The sequence below is a fragment of the Rhincodon typus genome, chromosome 5, assembly GCF_021869965.1.
Source record: "Rhincodon typus isolate 14 chromosome 5, sRhiTyp1.1, whole genome shotgun sequence".
In the NCBI taxonomy this organism is placed as follows: domain Eukaryota; kingdom Metazoa; phylum Chordata; class Chondrichthyes; order Orectolobiformes; family Rhincodontidae; genus Rhincodon; species Rhincodon typus.
The window spans coordinates 72,547,335-72,568,247 of NC_063336.1; the positions used below are offsets into that span (position 1 = coordinate 72,547,335).

Consider the following 20,913-nt stretch of genomic DNA (forward strand, 5'->3'; position numbering starts at 1 on the left):
TAACTGTGCAATTAAATTAACAAAGTAGTATCAAATAACAGTTACAACAGTCCTTGCTAAATATCCACAACAAATACACCTTACTAGGGAACTTCTTGTGAGCAACCCAAGCCTACAATTGCCACCAATCTATACTCTCCTCACTCACCCACCCACCTTCTCCTTAAAAATCTCTCTAATATCTGTATGGAAGAAACAATGCAAAATATGTAGTAACTTTTAAAAACATAGAAAATAGCTACAGGAGTAGGCCATTATGCCCCACCATTCAATATGATCAAGAAATTTCAGCCTCTTCCTATAGTTCAAACCCTCTAAACCTGGAAACATCCTTGTAAATCTTTTCTGAACCCTTTCAAGTTTCACAACATCTTTACTATAGCAGGGAGACCAGAATTGCGCACAGTATTCTAAAAGTGGCCCAATCAATGTCCTGTACAATGACAACATGACCTTCCAACTCCTATACTCAATGCACTGACCAATAAAGGCAAGCGTATCAAACGCCTTCTTCACTATCTTGTCTACCTGCAATTCCACTTTCAAGGAACTATGAACCTGCACCTCAAGGTCTCTTTGTTCAGCTACACTCCCTAAGACCTTACCATTGAGTATATAAGTCCTGCCCTTATTTGCCTTACCAAAATACAGTACCTCATATTTATCTAAATTGAACTCCATCTGCCACTCCTTGATCCATTGGCCGTCTGATCAAGGTCCCGTTGTATCCTGAGGTAACCTTCTTCACTGTCCATGACCCCACCGATTTTTGTGTCATCTGCAAACTTACTAATCATACCTCCTATATTCGCGTCCAGATCAATTATATAAATGACAAAAAGCACTGGACCTTGCACCGATCCTTGCAGCCCACTACTGGTCACAGACTTCCAGTCCGAAAAGCAACCTGCCACCACCATTCTCTGACTCCTATCTTCGAGCCAGTTATGTATCCAGCGCCTCACCCATGGCTATCAGTGATACAAATATCTCAGCAAGGGGCCCAGCAATCATTTCCCTAGCTTCCCACAAAGTTCTAGGGTACACCTGATCAGGTCCTAGATGATCCAAAATCCACCCTTTATGCGTTTTAAGGCATCCAGCACCTCTTCCTCTGTAATACGGATGTTTTTCAAGATATCGCTGTTTTCTTTCCCCCACAGTAAACACTGATGCAAAATACTCTTTTCATATCTCCCACATCTCCTGTGGTTCTACGCACACGTGGTGTTGCTAATCTTTGAGGGGCATATTTTTTCCCTAGTTACTGTTTTGTCAATATATTTGTAGAATCTCTTTGGACTCTCCATAACCCTATTTGCCAAAGCAATCTCATGTCCCTCTTTGCCCTCCTGATTTCCCTTTTAAGTATACACCTATTGACCTTATACTCTTCTAGGGATTCACTTGATCCCTGCTGTCTATACCCAACGTATGCTTCCTTCTTTTTCTTGACCACAATCTCAATTTTTCTCATCATCCAGTATCCCCTACATCTACCAGCCTTGCCCTTTAAGCCTAACAGGAACATGCTGTCTCTTGACTCTCATTATCTCATTTCTGAAAGCATCCCACTTTCCATCTATCCCTTTACCTGCGAACATCTGTCCCCAATCAACTTTTGAAAGTTCTTGCCTAATACTCAAAATTGGCCTTCCTCCAACATAGAACTCTAGCATGTAGATCCAGTCTATCCATTTCCATCACTATTTTAAAACTAATAGAATTATGATCACTGGCCCCAAAGTGCTCCCCCACTGATGCCTCAGTCACTTGCCCTGCCTTATTTCCCAAGAGAAAATCAAGTTTTGCACCTTCTCTAGTAGGTACCTTCATGTACTGAATAAGAAAATTTTCTTGTACACACCTAACAAATTCCTTTCATTTCACACTCTTAATACTATAGCAGTCCTCCTTTGCTGCATTCTGAAATTCTCCTAAGCCTCAAGCTTCCAACTTTATCAACCTCCCTCACTGTTGCGTATTCTTGACTTGAAGGAATGGATGTTTTCTGTACTCATTGGAATTTAGAAGAATGAGAGGCAACCTAATTGCAACATACAAAATTTTTCAGGGGATTTCAACAAAGTATATCTGGAGAAACGGCTTGCCCTTGTGGGAAAGTCTAAGACAAGAGAGAATGATCTAAGAAGAAGGCGTTGCCCCTTTAAGGAGGAATTTCTTGTCTCGGAAGGCAGTGAATTTGTGGAATTCTTTACTGCAGAGAGCTGTCGAGGCTGGGTTGTTAAGTATATTCAAGGCTAAAATAGGCAGATTTTAATCAAAGGAGTAATAAAACAAAGAACTGTGCGTGCTGAAAATTTGAAATAATAATGAAGTACTGGAAAAATTCAGTTCTATTGAAGGGTCACTGGACTGAAACATTAATTCTGGTTCCTCTCCCTGAGGGAAGTAAATGTTATAATGAAAAGGCAGGAAAGTGGAGATTATTGCCTTAAAGATTTTGCCTTTCAGTCTCTTAACTAGCTCCCTAAATTCTATGTTCAGGATCTCATCCCTCTCTCTACCTAAGTTGTTACTGCCAATATTGACCACCACCTCTTGCGCTTGACTCTTCCTTAAAAGAATGTCCTGCAGCCACTCTATGACATCCTTGAGTTTGGCACCAGGGAGGCAACATGCTATCCTTGAGTCACATTTATGGCCACTGATTTCCTATCAAATCATTTATTGCAAATCCAGTGTTCTTCACTCCCCCACCCCATACCCAACCTGTACAGCTAGGCAATTGTGGTGCCACAAGCTTGGCTTTCATTACATTCTTCTAAAGAAGCATGATCCTCACCCATGTCCAAAATTACACTTTTGTTTTTAAACCCAGCATTCTGGAGCCGTAGCAGCATGAGTAGCTCTGTACTCTCTCTCCCAGATAAGTGTAAGCCCAAGCCCTGTGCTCTGTTCATAGCCTCTTTGTCCATGGTAAATTTCCCTGCTGCTCTCTGCTGTCTCTCTCAGTATCCCGATAATGCTTATTCCTTAGCTGCTTGCAACAGAATATTAGCAGAACTTCAGTGGTATGGAAACAGGTTAAAGACCTAGATTTTAAGAATTCCCTTTGGGGCAAATGGGTGCAAAGTGCCTCTGCTTGCAATGGACATAGGAACCGTGTTGCATATAAAATGAAACAGGATCTCATCCTATGGTTTCAGGTGGCAGGTAGTAGACATAGCAGTCTCAAGAAATTCTACACCCCCTCACCAACAATCCCCCCGAATCCCGTTCCTACCAATTGCAAAATTAGAGCCAACAGGTAAGTCCATTCTTCTCCCGTTATAAGTATCAGACAAAGGCTTTTGAATGCAATCAAAAGGCCTGAACAAGCTAATCATTGGTTTTATTGCAGATTGAGTTGATGTACACCAGTAGCACACTTTCTCTCCTATTCATAGTTTCTAGGACCTGCCTGGGATGCAAGCACATCATTGAAATGATTGACCAGCTACATTTAGACATATCCAATGACGTGGACTGGCACAGCCCACTTTGAAAAGTCATTGCTGCATTGATAACTTCCTGCAATAACAATGTGGCTAAATTAGAAAATTCTGACACTAAAGTAATTTTCAATCTAAGAAATACAGCAACCATCTAAGATGGAAAATCCTATGTCCACTGAGGGCAATAGATTAATACATTTTCTTAACAAAATTTGTGAAATTTTCATCCTTCCATTTGCCATTTTACTGAATACATTTATAGCAACATAAAAATAGCAAAGCAAAATATTTAATAATGAATACATACAGCATATTCAATACACACTATAGGAAGCAAAATTATGCTACCTTATAGAAGGAATCCATGGAAAGCAGGACCACCCAAGGAACATCTAAAGCCTCAATGATCTTGTTAGCCACTGTAGTTTTGCCTGAAGAGCTACCTCCACACAAACCTGGAAAGAAAAAATGGCTGTAAGCATATTATAAGGTTGCCAAATGGAGAGGGAGGGAATACTGAGGCAGAATGAGGAGTGATTGTCATGCAGGAATGGAGTGCATTATGAACCAAAGGAATGACATTTCAGCTGAAGTTTAAAGGTGGGTTTTCTGTTTGTTACAGTTAGCCAGCACTACATCTTTCAAAATAAAAACCAAAAGAACCGCCGATGCTGTAAATCAGGAACACAAACAAAGTTGCCAGAAAAGCTCAGCAGGTCTGGCAGCATCTGTGAAGGAAAAAACAGAGTTAATGTTTCGAGTCCAGTGACCCTTCCTCAGAACTGCATCTTTCAAATCAGGTAATAGACCTTCAAGAGGTATATACCTAGCAGGAGAGCAAAACTGGTTGTTGGTTTCAGGGGACAGATGGACATTAATTTTTAGTAAAAGGTGGGAATAAATTATATTGTTTCTTTTATTTCCTCTTCTAAGTTATGGAACTTGTGTGGTTAAAAAGGTGTTTAGCATGCTTAATAAAAAACAAAAGAACTGCGGATGCTGTAAATCAGGAACAAAATCAAAGTTGCTGGAAAAGCTCAGCAGGTCTGGCAGCATCTGTGGAGGAGAAAACAGAGTTAACGCTTCGGGTCCAGTGACCCTTCCTCAGAACAAATCCATGCCGAACATAATCCCAAACTAAACTACTTGCCTGCTCCTAGCCCATATCTCTCCAAACCGTTCCTATTCATGTACTTATTCAAATGTCTCTTAAACATCGTAACTGTAACTGTAACATCAAACTTTAAACATCGTATCTGAGGAAGGGTCACCGGACCCGAAACATTAACTCTGTTTTCTCCTCCAAAGATGCTGCCAGACCTGCTGAGCTTTTCCAGCAACTTTGTTTTCGTTTAGCATGCTTGCCTTAATTACTCAGTCCTTTAAGTATAGGAATTGGGAATTCATGTTGAGGTTGTACAGGACATTGGTGAGGCGTCATCTGGAATACTGTGTCCAGTCTGGTCGCTCTGTTATATTAAAAGAATATTATTAAGCTGGAGAGGTTTCAGAAGAGATTTACCAGAATGATGCCGGGTATGGAAGGTTTGAGTAATGAAGATACGCTCCAGTGAAAAAAATCCCAGCCTAAGAGATTGAGAGATGACCTTATAGAGATTTATAAAATCATGAAGGGTATAGATAGGCTTATGGTAGATATCTTTTCCCTAGGACGGGGTATTTTGAGACTAGGGGGCACATTATGAGGATGAGAGGAGAGACATTTAAAAAAGGCACTAAGAGCAAATTTTTTTTACACAAAGGTTCGCATGTGGAATGAACCTCCTGAACAAGTGGTAGATGCAGGCACAGTTACGATGTTTAAAAGACATTTGAATAAGTACATGAATAGGAACGGTTTGGAGAGATATGGGCCAGGAGCAGGCAAGTAGGACTAGTTTAGTTTGGGATTATGTTCAGCATGGACTTGTAAGTCCAAAGGGTCTGTTTCTGTGCTGTATAACTCTATGACTGTGTCCTTTTAAGTTTTTTGTTTTGAAAACCTAGTCTGAATGAGAAATAGTTGTTTTAAAAACAACTGCATTTGAAAGATTGTCTGCAGTTTTGAAAGCAGATAACCTGACATGCATTTGCAGGAATCACAAACAACAATTTGAACAAGCAGAAATTGAAGATGGCTTGCAAAGAATTTGGAGCCAAGGGGACTGTACTGGAGCAGCTTTTGCTGACAAGAAGTTAATCGATAACTAGTCTGTAGTCCATAGACCAATGACAAAGAGCCTTTGCCTGCCAACTAGAGTTATTTGGTTCTCAGGTAACTGTGTGTCTTGGAGCTGGGAACAAGTTAGAAAGAAAGAGAGCTGTTCAGTTCTTCCCCAACTTAGGAGTGGTCTTTCTGTTCTCTGCAGTCAGTAAGTCTGAAAGAAACCAATTTACCTTTTCTGCAATAGTTGTTGTAAGCTGTGACAGTTAACTGATAAGTCAGAGACTATTTTTTTAAAATAAGGAAACCAACCACCTTGTCTTTCATCAGTGATGCAAAGGTAGAAATTCAACTGAAGCAACATGCTGGTCAAAGGAAGAGTCATAAGGATCATCTCAAAATCAGCACATGGGAACAAAGACAACTGAACTGTCTTTCCAGCTTTCTCGCTCTGTCCACAGCCTATTTTACCTTATCTGTTTGCTTGCCTGCGTAAGAGTGTGTGTTGGTATTTTATTTTGTACTTTTATATGTCAATGCTCTATAACTGTTTACTTGTGTAAACAGTTTAATCACTTGTAATAAATAGCGATGCTTGTACTTTAGAGAAACCTGGGTCTGAAAGTCAGGTAAAATTGGTGAACTCCATGCTTTTTAAGTGTTCTTTAACTTTTGTGAAGACTCTGGGAATAGCCTGATTTCCAGCACACTACGCAAAGTGAGTCATAACACAATGAATAGTCAAAATCTGACATTCTCTCCCTCAAAAAGCTTTTGGAGTTTGTTCAATTGAAAATTTCAAATGGAGATGATGGATTTTGGTTAGGCGAGGGTAATATGGGATGTGAAACCAAAGTAGGTTAATGGTGTTGAGGTACACAGCCATGATCTGGACAAAATACGGAATGTGATCAAATGGCTTACACCTGTTCACTTGCTCCATTGTATTATGCATTATTGTTATCAAGGTTTAAATCATATTTCACTCTAACCGCGATGAGTACTGTGTTAAATATTGGGTATTACTTACCAATGACAAATGCTTCTTTAAATGGAGTTCCTGACTCATTGTACCAGGGAGGTCGCCCTGCAGTGTAGATGGTGCGCTTGCTAGTCCTCAGAAGTGGTGGTTCAGATTTACTTTGGCTTGTTGTTCTTTTCCGTGGAGAAAGTGATGGAGTTAATGGTAGCCGAGAAAACAAACTGTCCAAGGAATCCTCCCCACTACCACTAGGATAGGAGATGTAGTATGTTAGTCGCACTTATTCTTGTAATTACATATTCAACTTTTTTCCATATTTAGTCTTGGAAACCTGTACTGTGTGGCAGTATGAGCCGTGGGGTGATAATGGGAATTTGTTTCACTGGCACTGTTTACAAATACAGACACAGTAAACACTAAGGAGCTTTATATTTAGAAAGATCAAGAATTGATTTTTTTTTGCTTCTGGGAAAAAGCCATAGTATGGAAAGCTCTCATTTTTTCAGCTCACAGAGGGCTGTCGGAAGTTAGATGTATGAACTAGTTTCTCCCAAAGAAAGGAGATCATTTAGAACTGTTAGGAAATAGGTTACCTCAGTGTTCCAGACTAGAAATGTTTGGAGACAACATTGAAGGGGTTATTTAAAGTTGAGAAAGTCTAAGATCATTTGTACGATTAATTAAGGAATGGGTTCCAGACTCTCTAGACTGGGAACTGAAAGAAAGAGTTAAGTTAAACCAATAGATGTAATAGAGATGTAAACTCTCTCTCATATTTAAGTACTGCAAAATGATGAGGAGGGTATAGATGGGATTATATTTTTATTTTGTGTTTCAAATTATGTTACATGTAAACAGCTCAGTTTATGCAGTATTACCTTATTTTCTGTTGCATAATGACGTCATTCTTTTGTTAATGCTAAATCTGTGGCATGGTGTGCATTTTTTATTCATTCACAGGATGTATGCATCACTGTCTAGGCCAGCATTTATTATATGTCCCTAACTGTCCAGAAGGCAGTTAAGAATCAAGCATATTGCTGTGCATCTGGAGTCACAGGTATGCCAGAACAGGTCAGGACAGCAGTTTCCTTCCCTAACGGGCATTAGAGAACCAGAGCAATTTTTACAACAGTGATTTATGGTCATCATGAGTGTCTTAATTTCAGATTTTTATTGAATTCAAATTCCTCTATCTGCCATGGCAGGATCTGAACACAGGTTCCTGAAACAAAAACTAGGTCTCTAGTGTTAATAGCAGTAGGCCATCACCTGACCTTATGTTGCAGTGAAAGACCACCATGTCAAATAAAAAAAAAGTCTATCAAACCATATTTCAGTCTGGGATCTAACCTATCCAGTAATAGCATCAGCTGAGTTCATACCAACACACAAACATATTGGACTGAGATGTTGCCTGTTTCTCTCTTGACAGATGCTGCTGAGTTTCTCCAGTATGTTGTTTTTATTTCATATTTCTAGTATTTGCAAGATTTTGCTTTTAAACAGCATTTGTGCTTCTTACATTCTAGTTTTTGCTTAAAAAAAATGCATCTTATTATTGTAATACTCATATAAATGAATGTTGCATTACAGAAGCTTCTCGGCAAACTGTACCATTTTATTGGATCAGTGTCATTTTATCATAACAAGCCTCTTTAAATAAATCCTCACTTTATCTAAATGGGTGAATTATCAGTACAAATCAAAACAAATATGTCATACCCACTAGCCATTATAGACATGGCTGCAAGTGGCCAAGGCTGTGAACTGAATATTTAAGGGTTCTTGACATTTCAGAAGAACAGGAAGCTAAAAAAACGTGGTGAGCTAACTCTGGTAATTCAGAAACATTAGTATAATAGTGATCTAAACTTTGTTCTAAAGGTTAAGATGTTGAATAAACTTGGCTGGAGAAAAGAAATAGAAAAGGTAAGAAGTCATATGTGACAGTATTTTAAGATCCCCTTATAGTAGCTAAAGTATAGGATAGAGTATTTAAGAAAAGAATAATGGGGGTTTGTAACAAAATGTTAAGCAATAATTATAGGTGATTTATACTCTACATATAGATTGGATGAATCAGATTAACAAAAATAGTCAGTAGGGTGAGTTCAGAGTGTATCTGGACAATTTTCTTTCGCACCAACCAGACAGAAGGCTATTTTAGAACTGGTCATGTGCAATGGAACAGGATTAATTAATGGCCTCATACTTAAAAGGAGTCTCTAGGTAACAGTGATCATATTATAATTAGATTTCACATCCAATTTGACAAAGATAACTGTAGACCTAAGACAAATGTTTTGAACATAAATTAAGGTAATTAACAAGGGTTTAACAAGTGGAAGAGAGAAAGCTAGTTCGAAGTATAAAAATAGATAGCAAGAATTTCAATTAAGTATGTAAGAAGGTTAACTAAAACAAGTACTACTGCCCTCAGCAGCAAGCCTCAGAAATTGGGAAGAATTAAATTAATATTTTCTGTATCTGTCTTCATTGCAGAGATCACAAATAACTGTACATTCAAGAGGTGAATGGCGAGGGAGGAATTTAAAGTATTTACAATTGCAGGGAAAGGAACTCAGAAAATGATGATGATGAATAGAGGCTGACATGGCCCCAGGACCTGATGGCATGCATCTAGGGTCTTAAGAGAAGTGGTTGCTGAGATCGTAGCTGCAAATTGTTTTAATTTTTCAAGGCTCTGCAAGGGTCCCATCAGACAGAAAATTAGTGAATGTAACTTCCCTATTCGAGAAAGTAGGAAACTTAGCCTAACATCCGTCATGAAGAAAATGCTACAATCAATTTTTCAGGCGTTTACGTGGTTTTGTGAAAATGAAATCACCCTTGACTAATTTATTAAAATTATTTAAGGGAAGTGACAAGCGATGCAGTTGAATGGAAAGCCGTGGAAATAGTTTAATTGGATTTGATAAAGTGTTACATTAAAGTTACTATTTAAAGTCAGAGCTCACGGTATAAGGGGTAATTATTAACATGGATAGAGGATAGGCTAATTCACAACAAGTAGGGGTAAATGGTTCATTTTTGGGTTGATAAGCTGTAACTACATTAGTATCACAGCGATCAGTACTGGGGCCTTAATCATTCTACGTCAATCCATATCAATAACTTGGATGAAGGGACCAAATACAAGGTTGTGAAATTTACTGATGACACAAAAAGAGAGGTAGGACACTTAGTTCGAAGAGGGCATGGGGGCATGAAAAGGAATATAGATAGGTTAAGCGTATGGGCTAAGTTTTGAAGATGGAGTTTAATGTGGGAAAACGTGAACTTGTCCATTTTAGCAGAAAGAATAGAAAAACAGTATGGCATTTAAATAGAGAGAGATTGCAAAACTCTGCAGAAAAGGAGGATCTGGGCATCTTTGTAAATTAATCATAAAAAGTTAGTATGCAGGTACAGCAAGTTATTAGAAAGATAAATAGAATGTTCTTGGTTATTCCAAGGGGAACAGAAAATAAAAAAAGTAGGGATGATCTGCTAAAATTGTATAGAGCATTGATTGGACCACAACTGATGTAGTTTGTGGATCTTATTTGATAAAGGATATAACTAAATTTTGTAGTTCAGAGAAGATTCGCTCGACAAATTCCTGAGATAAAATCTTATGAGGAAAATCTTGTGAGGGAAGGTTGAACAGATTGAGCTTATACTCATTAGGGTTCAGAAGACTTAAATAAGAATATAAAAATCCTGAGGGGATTTGACAGCATGGATGCTAAGAGGATTTTTTTTCTTGTAAGTGAAATCAGATCTCGGGAACATATTTAGAAAAAAAAAGTCTCCTGTTTAAGATGATGTTGGGCTGGGGCAGACAAGGTCAGAAACCACACAACACGAGGATATAGTCCAACAGGTTTATTTGAAAACACAAGCTTTTGGAGCATAGCCCCTTCATCAGGTGAAGTGAGAAAGACGTACACAGAACACAAACTTTATAAGTAAAATATCAAGGGTCACATGACTGATGAGGATTTATTAAACAAACCTGAAATGCTGTTTATTTTTAATCAGTTAAAAGGTTTTAATTGATTAATATCTTTATGTAGCTTCCCAAATTTCTTTCAATTCACTGCCCTGAGAGAACTAAAGGTTTTATCAGGGTAAACAAGAGGTGACACTTGGGTCAGACAATGTATTTGAGGTGTGAGGCCTTGTTTAGAATCTGTTTGTGTGTTGGTTTGGAGTCAGGCTGGTCTTATTTCTGAAGTAGGAATTTATAAAATGCCACATTGGCTGACTGCCTATAGATTGTGTGTTTTCTGAACAAAATAGCCTATATCTGCAAATACAAATTCACCCCATAGATGTCTGTGTGAGAGCGAGAGAGTGAGAAAACGAGTGAGCAAGAGAGAGAGCGCAAGCAAGCAAGAGAGACAGAGACAGCGAGAGAAAGACTGAGACAGAGAGAGAGCAAGACACAGACAGAGAGAGAGAGAGCGAGAGACAGACAGAGAGAGAGGCACAGAGAGAGTGTGCACGTGTGGGGGAAAGACATTGTGCAAGTGAGGCGGACAGAGAGAGAGTGCGTGTGTGTGTGTGAGAGAGAGAGAATGTGAGAGAGAGAGAGTGTGCGCATATGTATGCATGAGAGAGTGTGAACAAAGAGTCCCTCTCTCTCACTCAAACACACACACAGGACAGTGACTCGAAAGAAAGTTGTGGATTTACATATGCACAAAATCAATTAAAACCTTCTATCTGATTAAATATTTAACAGCATCTTAGGTTTGTTTAATACATCATCAGTTGTCTGACTCTTTGATCTTTTACTTATAAATTCTGTGCTTCTTTCTCACTTCACCTGATGATGGGACTACGCTCCAAAAGCTGGTGTTTTCCAATAAACCTGTTGGACTATTTCCTGGAGTTGTGCGATTTCTGACCTTGTTTAAGATGAAGATGAGGATTTATTTCTCTAAACATTTTTACTCTGTAGAATTTTCTACCCAGAGAGTAATGAAGGCCGGTTGATTAAATATTTTTATGATTGAGTTAGATAGATTAACAATGGTACAGGTCCAGTACAAAGGGTTGAGGGCACAGATGTGCCATGATTTATTCATGTTGCAGAGCAGGTTCAAGGGGCCAAATGGCTCATTCCTAAATTTTATGATTGCAACATTGATAATTCCTGCTCAACTTACTTAAGAATTAAATATATAACACTTTCAAGATATTTGGAATGTAGTTTAATGACTCAGAACCAAATGTCATTTGTCACAATGAATTTCAACTCCATTGATATAATGAACCCTGGTAGAGAAATCTGCCAAATCTCCCAAAAGAATCCACAATTCTTAAGGTAAATGCTCCAAATTGCATCTGTATCTAACCACAACAAACCCGTCTTTTCAAAGTCCTGAGAAACAGAACCGGTCATGGAGGTAAGTGTTTCTTAGCTACTTGAGCTACAACCACTTCTCAGAAGCAAAGTATCATAAAGAAATTTCAGAATGAAACTGAGTTCTTCTTTTGTTCAAAATTCATTTTCCATTATCCAATCCACTTCCACACTTCTCTCCTACGTTGCTCAACCTAACATTGGGTAGCCAAGAAGCATAATGCAGCAAACTGCCAAGGTTTCAAATTTTAAATAAAAAGATTATTTGCTTTGATATCACCTGCAACATTTCAGATATCCTCATGATTAAAAAGTGTGAAGTATAACTAAGGGCACTGGACCCATGCTGCCAGACCTGCTGAGCTTTTCCAGCAACTTTGTTTTTGTTCCAAGTATAACTAATAATGGAAATGTAATTACTGTAAACTTTAGTACACTATTTTTTCCTGTTTCTAACCTTTTCTCATTCTGGACTATAAACTTTCGAAAAACTGATTCATATGTAATTTCACTACCTTTAAAATTGCTAATACAAACAATTCAGTTCTCCATTCTCATAAAATGTTCAGAAACTTAGAAGATAAAAAATACACTAAGATGTAAGTGTTTTGGGGCACAATATCCTAATGAATTAACCTATTGTACTGCTTCAGTAATATCCCCCAAAGAAACTAAGTTTGGTAGAATGCCCTCTCCTTTAGGAAGAAGCAAATGGTGGGAGAGAGAAAACAACGGGGAGTACACATGGAAATTTAAACTGAAAGGACAAATGTTTACACAGTGCTAATGAGGTCCCCTAATGAGTTTACATCATCATCACTCCGTCCTTCAATTCTAGGATGACGCCTATTCAGCATCACGAGTTACTGCCATGAGTCTTGTGACTGAGCAAACAATTTTCAACCCAGAGATCTTTGGCCAAATGAAGGAGGATGTCTCGTGTAGTAGTCAAATTCACAATGCAGGATTTGGTTCCTTTATTTTCCTTTTCTACCTCATTGCTGTGACTCAAAGCAAGACAGCTTCATTAACAATTGTTGCCATTTTGAGTAACAAGTGGCTCCCAGATATTAAGCTGCTACACCTCAGCAAAAGCTCCAGAGTACTTCTGAAACATTCTTTTTGTCCTCCCTAGAACTTTGGCCATTTGAGAGCAGAGAAAATAAGACCTGATGGGGGACATGTTTTTTGTAATCTGTAGTTATCCAGTCAAAAGCTGATTTTACAGTAATTTTGGCTAATGTTTGTGAAACAGCTTCAAGAAGTCCACCAGTATGTGTTCCATAATCCTCCCTTTAAATCAGAAGTGGCTGAGGCACTGATAAAGTTTCTCAAGAGCTCTTATGTATTACTGACATATAGTTCAGATCTCAATACAATACAAGTGTGTGAAGACAACAATTGTTCTGCACACTTGGACTTTGTTGATTTGCAGAGGTCTTTGATGTCACCACTCGCTGTTATAGTTTTTTGAAGCTGGAGCTGGAGCATCTGATTTGGTGTTCGATCTCCTATTCCTACTGATGTTTGAGATGGATGGTTGCCAAGATACAGAAGCTACACAACATATTTCAGAGTCTCTCCTTCAACACAAGTGGGTGGTAGAATGATTGACCAATAAGATTTGGGTTGACAGGAGTTTTGTTTTGGCAACATTCAAGGTTAGACTAAGTTCCTTAAATGCAAAATTAAAGAGATCACAAGTGGCTTGCAAATTTGGTGCAGAGTGGGAAATAACACTGCAGTCATCTGCAAACTATAGTTCATGTCTATCTGTGATAGTCAATTTAGTTTTGGTACAGTGATGACAGAGATTAAAGAGTTTGCATCTAGATGGCACTTAATACTGACAACAGGGAACAGCTGCTTTTGATGAGATAAATAGTTGCTGTCAAATGAACTGCAAAAAATATGTGAGCTACCACACAGCCTCGCTTAACCCTGGTCTGAATTTTGAATTCACAGACATGTTCTTGCATGTGATCTACAATTGTCCGCCATTAAAATGTGAAATCATGTGAAACATAGAACAGCATTTCTAAGTAAAGAAGTTACAGTGCGGTTTCAAGTGATATTGCAGTATCTAAAAGCAAAATTTCCTGCTAGTCACTATAAACTATCTTAACAACCAGGTAGCAGCTGCACCTGATCCCATACAAGTACCACTGAGAAGCAAAGAAATCCACTGCTGACGCAGCAAACCTTTGATCACACATTCTGGCCAAAATAACGTGGATAATTGAATCAACAGTCAGTGTTGTGTGCCTGTGGACTTCTCTCCCCAGAAATGCATGGACGTTCAGTTATCAAACATATTCCAGTCAATGAACAGTAAATTTTTCAAATACCAAAAGATCAAGGGAAATGGGGAACGTTCAGGGAGGTGATGTTGAGGCGGTCAGCCTGATCTTGTTAAATAGAGTTTAGAAACATAAAATATGGGAGCAGAATTAGGCCATTCAACCCATTGAGTCTGCTCTGTCATTCATCATGGCAGATATATTTTTCAATCCCTTCTCCTCATAACCTTTGATCCCCTTAATCAAGAGCCTATCTCCGTCTTAAATACACCTCCATGACTTGGCCACCACAGCCTTCTGTGGTAACAAATTCCACAGATTCACCACTCTCTGGCTGAAGAAATTTCTCCTCTTCTCACTTCTAAAGGGTTGTCCCTTCACTCTGAGGCTGTGCCCTCAAGTCCTAGTCTCTCCTAACGGAAACATCTTCTCCTCATCCACTCTATCCAGGCCTCTCAGTATTCTGTAAAATTCAATGAGATCCCCCCTTATCCTTTTAAACTCCATCAAGTACCAATGAGTCCTCAATCACCCCTCATTTGGCAATCTCTTTATCCCCAGGATCATTCTTGTCAACCTCCTCTGGGCCCCTCCAATACCAGCATATCTTTACTTAGATATGGGACCCAAAACGCCTCACAATATTTCAAATGCAGTCTGACCAGAATCTTATACAGCCTCAGCACATTCCTGAAACAAAAACAAAAATTGCTGGAAAAGCTCAGCAGGTCTGGCAGCACCTGTGGAGAGAAATCAGAGTTAATGTTTCGGGTCAAGCGACTCTTCCTCAGAACTTCCCCAAAACGTTAATTGTGATTTCTCTCCACAGATGCTACCAGACCTGCAGCAATTTCTGTTTTTGTTTCTAATTTACAGCATCTGCAGTTTTTTTGCTTTTTACTCAGTACACTTCTGCTCTTGTATTCTAGCCCTTTTGAAATAAATGCTAATATTGCACTTGTCTTCCTAACTGCCAACTGAACCTGCATGTTAACCTTAAGAGAATCCTGAACTAGCACTCCGAAGTCCCTTCAGATTTCCGAAGTCTTTCTCCATTTAGAAAATCGCCTATGCCCTACATTTTCCATCTACCACTTCTTTACCCATTTTCCTACCCTACCAAGTCCTTCTGCAGTCTCCCTGCCTCCACCTCCACCTTTCTTTGCTTCATCTACAAGCAAAGCATCAATGCCCTCAGTTCCTTCGTCTAGATCATTAACGTTTAGATCATGAATAGTTGGGAGGCGATGGCCAAATGGTATTATCATTAATCCAAAAGATCCTGGTAATGTTCTGAGGACCCAGGTTTGAATCTTGCCATGGCAGATAGTGGAATTTGAATTTAATAAAAGTCTGAAAATAAGAGATTAATGACAACCAAGATTCCACTGCTGATCTGGCTAACTAACGTCTTTTAGGGAAAGAAACTACCATCCGAATTTGGTCTGGCTTACTCGTTAGTCCAGACCCACAGCAATGCAGTTGATTCATAATCCGCTCTCTGGGCAATTAGGATGGGCAATAAATGCTGGCCTAGCCAGTGACACCCTCATCCCATGAATGTATTAAACCCCTACGGAATTGCAACAGACACAGGCTGCAATCCTGAAAAAGAAAATCCCTTTATCCCCACTTTCTGCCTTCTGCCAATCAGCCAATTCTCTATCCATCCCAGTACCTTGTCATGGGCTTTTATCTTACTTAAGCAGCCTCCTGCATGACACCTTGTCAAAGGCCTTCTAGAAATCCAAATACACTTTCCTTTGTCTAAATTGCTCATTACCTTTTCAAAGAATTCTAACAGATTTTTCAGGCATGACCTCCCCTTGATAAAGCCATGCTGACTCAGCCTACTTCAATATGCCAACCGGCCTATAATTTCCTGACTTCTGTCCCCTTCCCTTCTTAAGCAGGGTATCCCATTCGGCATTTTCCAGTCCTCTAAAACCCTCCCGGACTCCAATAATTCTGAAAGATCATCATCTATGCCTCCACATTTTCCTCAGCTAGCTCCTTCAGAACCCAGGGGTGTAGCTCATCCAGTCTGAGCGATTTATCCACCCACAGAACTTTCAGCCCCAGCACCTTCTCCTTAGTGATGGCCATTATAGTCACCTCTGCTCCCTGACTCTCGAAGTTCTGGTATGCTACTAGTGCCTTCCATCGTGAAGGCTGATGTAAAGCACCTATTCAGTTCCTCTGCCATTTCTTTGCTCTCCATTATTACTTCTGCAGCCTCATTTTCCAGCAGTCCAACGTCTGTTCTTGCCTCTCTCTTATCTATCATACATCTAAAACAAAACTCTTGTAATCTCTTTGATATGACTAGTGAGCTTACCCTTATTTTTCATCTTCTCCCTCCTTTTTGCCTTTTTAGTTCTCCTCTGCTCAGTTTTAAAAGCTTCCCAATCCTCTGGCTTACCACTAACTCCACCATATTGTATTTTTTCTTTTGCTTTCACGCTATCCCAGACTTCACTTGTCAGCCATGGTTCCCTCATCCTACTCTTAGTAAGCTTCTTATTCCTTGGCATGAATTTCTGCTGTGCCTCAAGAAACTGCCTCGCCATCTTCCCTGCTAGGCTGCCCTTCCAATTAATTCTGGCCTCAGCTCCTCCCTCGTGCCTTTGTAGTTAACTTTACTCAATTGTAATACCACTAAATCTGATTCAAGCTTCTCCCTTGCAAACTACAGGGTGAATTCTATCATATTATGGTCACTGCCCTCAGGGGTTCCTTCACCTTAAGCTCCCAAATCAATTCTGCCTCATAACACACATCCAGAACTGCCTAGTCCAGAAGAGCCTAGGAGGGCTCTACCACAAGCTCCAACAAAAAATCTTGTAGACATTCCACAAATTTCTTTTCTTGGGATCTCCTACCAACCTCTATTCCCCAGTCCATCTGCATATTGAAGTCCCCAATGATTATTCTTATACTGCCTTTCTTACAAGACATTTATTTTCTACCCCAGATCCTGACTACTGCTTTGAGGCATGTACATAACTTCCATCAGGGCCTTTTTGCTCACAACATCATCCCTGCCAATTTCAATCTGTGCTACAAGCTCATTTACCCTGTGCTGTATACTGTGTTCATTTAAGTACAACATCCCACACTGGCCACCCTTCTTTTCATAGTTGTCCCTTATCTGTTGTGCCTGAAGTTATATTCTTGACCGTTTCTATACTCACTGTACTGTTACTTGTTCTGGAAACTTCAATAATCTCGCCTGAGCCTCGTTAACTAGTTTAAAGTCTGTAGGTCAGCCATGTGGACCTCATAGAATACGAGTTCCCTGATTGGACCAGATTAATAGCCCCCGTGAGCCCTATCTGACTAAGCAGAACAGTAGTATCAGACATCCTGTTCATTCTAAGAGCTGCATCAGTATCTCGGACTCTCCTGAAATAAAAGGGTGTCTTGGTGATGGGATACTGGCCTCTGTGGAGTTATTTCAAAGTCCTTGTGACTTTGATTTGCATGATCAGTTTATCTACCTTATTCTGAATGCTTCTCACATTAAGCTACAAAGCCTTTAAGTTTCTTCTATTATCAAGTTTCCCTACACTTTTATGGTTCCCTGGTCAATATGACATTCACACACTGTGCCTTACTTTTAACAATCAACCCCATCAATAACCTGCAATTCTACCTTCACCTGTGTCTTTGATTTTATAATTTTCCATGCAGCTGAACAATGTCTCCCAATTTAGTTTAAAACCCTATCTACAGCCGTTGTTATGCACTTTGTCAGGACTCTGGTCCCAGCATGATTCAAGTGGAGCCTGTCCATTGCAAAAGCTCCGTCCTTCGTCATACTGGCACCAATGTCCCATGAATTTGAACCTGTTTCTCCCAAACCAATCTATAAGCTATGCATTTACCTTTTTAATCCTGTTGATCCTGCACCCATTAGCTAGTGACTCAGGTAGTAATCTGGAGATTATTACCTTTTCAGTTCTGCTTTATAATTTAGCCCTTAACTCAATGTTCCAAAGGACTACCATTGCTCCTCCTTCTTCAATGAAGATAAGAAAACAGGAGCATTGTTAGGCCATTTGATCCTTTAAACCGGCACTGCCATTCAACGAGATTATGGCTGATCTACCCCAGGCCTCAACTTGTCTTTTGTGCCAGTTCAGCATAGGTGTCAAGTCCCCAGTGTTTCAAAAATCTACCTACCTCCTCTTTTAATACTTTCAGTGATCTGTTTGGAAACCTCTGGAGTACAGAATTCACTACCCTCTCAGTTTTAAATGAGTGTTCCCTTAATTCCGCAACGATGTCCCCAGTTCAAGATTTCTTCATGAGTGGAAACATCTTCTCACCATCTAGCCTGTCAAGCTCTTCAGAAACTGGTGTGTTTCAATAAGATCACATGTTATTCTTTTGAACTCTCATGAATAAAAGTGTAATTGTTTAACTCTTCAACCCAAGAAACAACTAAGTGCATCGTTTCTGAACAGTGCTAATGTAGGTTTACCTCTCTGGCAATAACACTTGCTCCTTCTTTTCAAGATTGCATCTGTGATGTGTACAACTTTGTTGAAGCTTGCACTGGACTGGAGGCATATGTTCCTTAGTTTTACAAACAGTATTGACGGGGTGACCTTTAGGGCTTACACTTAATGAAGTGTCTGCCAACACCAACAAAACAATGATAAATTAAGACTGCGCACTTTTTTTCTGTAGACTACATATGTGCATATCTGACTTTTTTTACTTTGAAAAATTTTACTAAAAATGTACCTTGTCCAAAACAATATATTTTTACATTCTTTTTGTTTGTTTTTGATCATCGTTTAAGTTTAAATTTAAATCTAAATTTAGTTTCAGAGATTTCACTGCACATGCTCCAGGGTGTCAGTAGATGCAATCTACAATTAATGAAATTCGGACTGGCTAACATATTTCATATATTTGCAATGCAGTGTTTCTATATTTCTGTGTAAACCTGCATTAAGTAAGATGGACAAAATATTCAGAGCACGATAACACTTGCCCTAAACTAATTCGAAATGCTTCCCCAAACACAAAAATCTTGAATGTCAAAATAAAAACATAGGACCATAGAAATGATACAACACAGAAGGGGGAGCATTTGGCCTATCATAGCCCTGCCAATTCAAAGACATCCAGATAGTTTTCTAATCCCATCTTTCTGCACATGGCTCATAGCTGTGCAGCAGCTTACAGTATTTAAGGTGTAACAAATCACCGTCTGCGTAAGAAAAGCTTTTCATCATGTCCCCTCTAATCCTTCTGCCACTTAGTTTGTATCAATGACCCTGGTTTTTGAACTCTCTGCTAAGAGAAACAGGTCCCTCCTGTCTACTCTATCTCTACCTGTCACAATTTTGTGTATCTCAATCATGTCACTGCTCAGCCTTCTCTGTTCCAAGGTAAGCCTCCAAACCACCCTCTCCAGTCTCTCCCCATAGCTACAGTTCTCCAGCCCTGACAACTCTCTCCAGAGCAATGATATCCTTCCTGTAATGTGGTGACCAGAACCTGTGCACAATTTGCAAGTTATGGTCTCACCAGTGTCTTACACTGTTTCTGGGTACTGTGGAAGAACAGAGGGATCTTGGGGTCCATGTCCATAGATCCCTCAAAGTTGCTAACCAAGTTGATAGGGTTGTAAAGAAAGCGTATGCTGTGTTGGCTTTCATTGGCAGGGGAATTGAATTTAAGTGCCGCAAGGTTATGCTGCAGCTCTATAAAAGCCTGGTTAGACCACTCTTGGAATATTGTCTTCAGTACTGGTCACCTCATTATAGGAAAGATGTGGAAGCTTCAGAGAGGGTGCAGAGATTTACCAGGATGCTGCATGGGCCGGAGGGCAGGTCTTCTGAGGAAAGGTTGAGGGAGCTAGGGCTTTTTTCATTGGAGCAAAGAAGGATGAGAGGTGATTTGATAGAGGTTTACAAGATGATGAGAGGCATAGATAGAGTGGATAGTCAGAGACTTTTTCCCAAGGCAGAAATGACTATTACGAGGGGGCATAATTTTAAGGTGACTGGAGGAAGATATAGGGAAGATGTCAGATGTAGGTTCTTTACACAGAGTGGTGGGTGTGTGGAATGCGCTGCCGGCAGTGTTAGTGGAGTCAGGTACTTTACAGACTTTTAAGCGACTCTTGGATAGGCACATGGAGGATAGTAAAATGTAGGGTATGCAGGGTAGTTTGATCTTAGAGGGATAATATGTCAGCACATCATCGTGGGCCGAAGGGGCTGTACTGTGCTATATTGTTCTATGTTCTTCATTATATCTCTATTTTTGAATTCAATACCTCTGCCAATTAAAGAGAACATTTCATATGCGTTCTTTACAACTTCATTTACCTGTACTGCTGCCTGTACACTTGCACACCAAGATCTTTCACTTCATTTACCTGTCTCAGTGTATTCCCAATTATTGTGTATACCCTTTTACTGTTTGACCTTCCTAATTACATTAACTCACACTCAGAGTTAAACTCCATCTGCCACTTTCCTGTCCACTCCACCAACCTATATGTAACATTTCGGAGCTTACAACTATCCTCTACACTATCCACTACATGGCCAATTTTTGTGTCATCTGCAAATTTCCCAACTGCGCCGTCCACGTTCAAGTCCAAATCG

General features: G+C 39.6%; 1 protein-coding gene across 1 annotated transcript in view; it reads right to left on the reverse strand.

The window, feature by feature from the left end:
• si:ch211-243j20.2 (uridine-cytidine kinase-like 1) overlaps positions 1–20,913 on the reverse strand; it is a 105,361-nt gene that overhangs the window by 77,798 nt on the left and 6,650 nt on the right. The window contains exons 2-3 of the mRNA XM_048597067.1: positions 6,653–6,852; positions 3,807–3,913 (exon numbers count right to left, since the gene is read on the reverse strand). Of these exons, the coding sequence (XP_048453024.1) occupies positions 3,807–3,913; positions 6,653–6,852 (307 nt within the window). The remainder of the gene's footprint in view (positions 1–3,806; positions 3,914–6,652; positions 6,853–20,913) is intronic.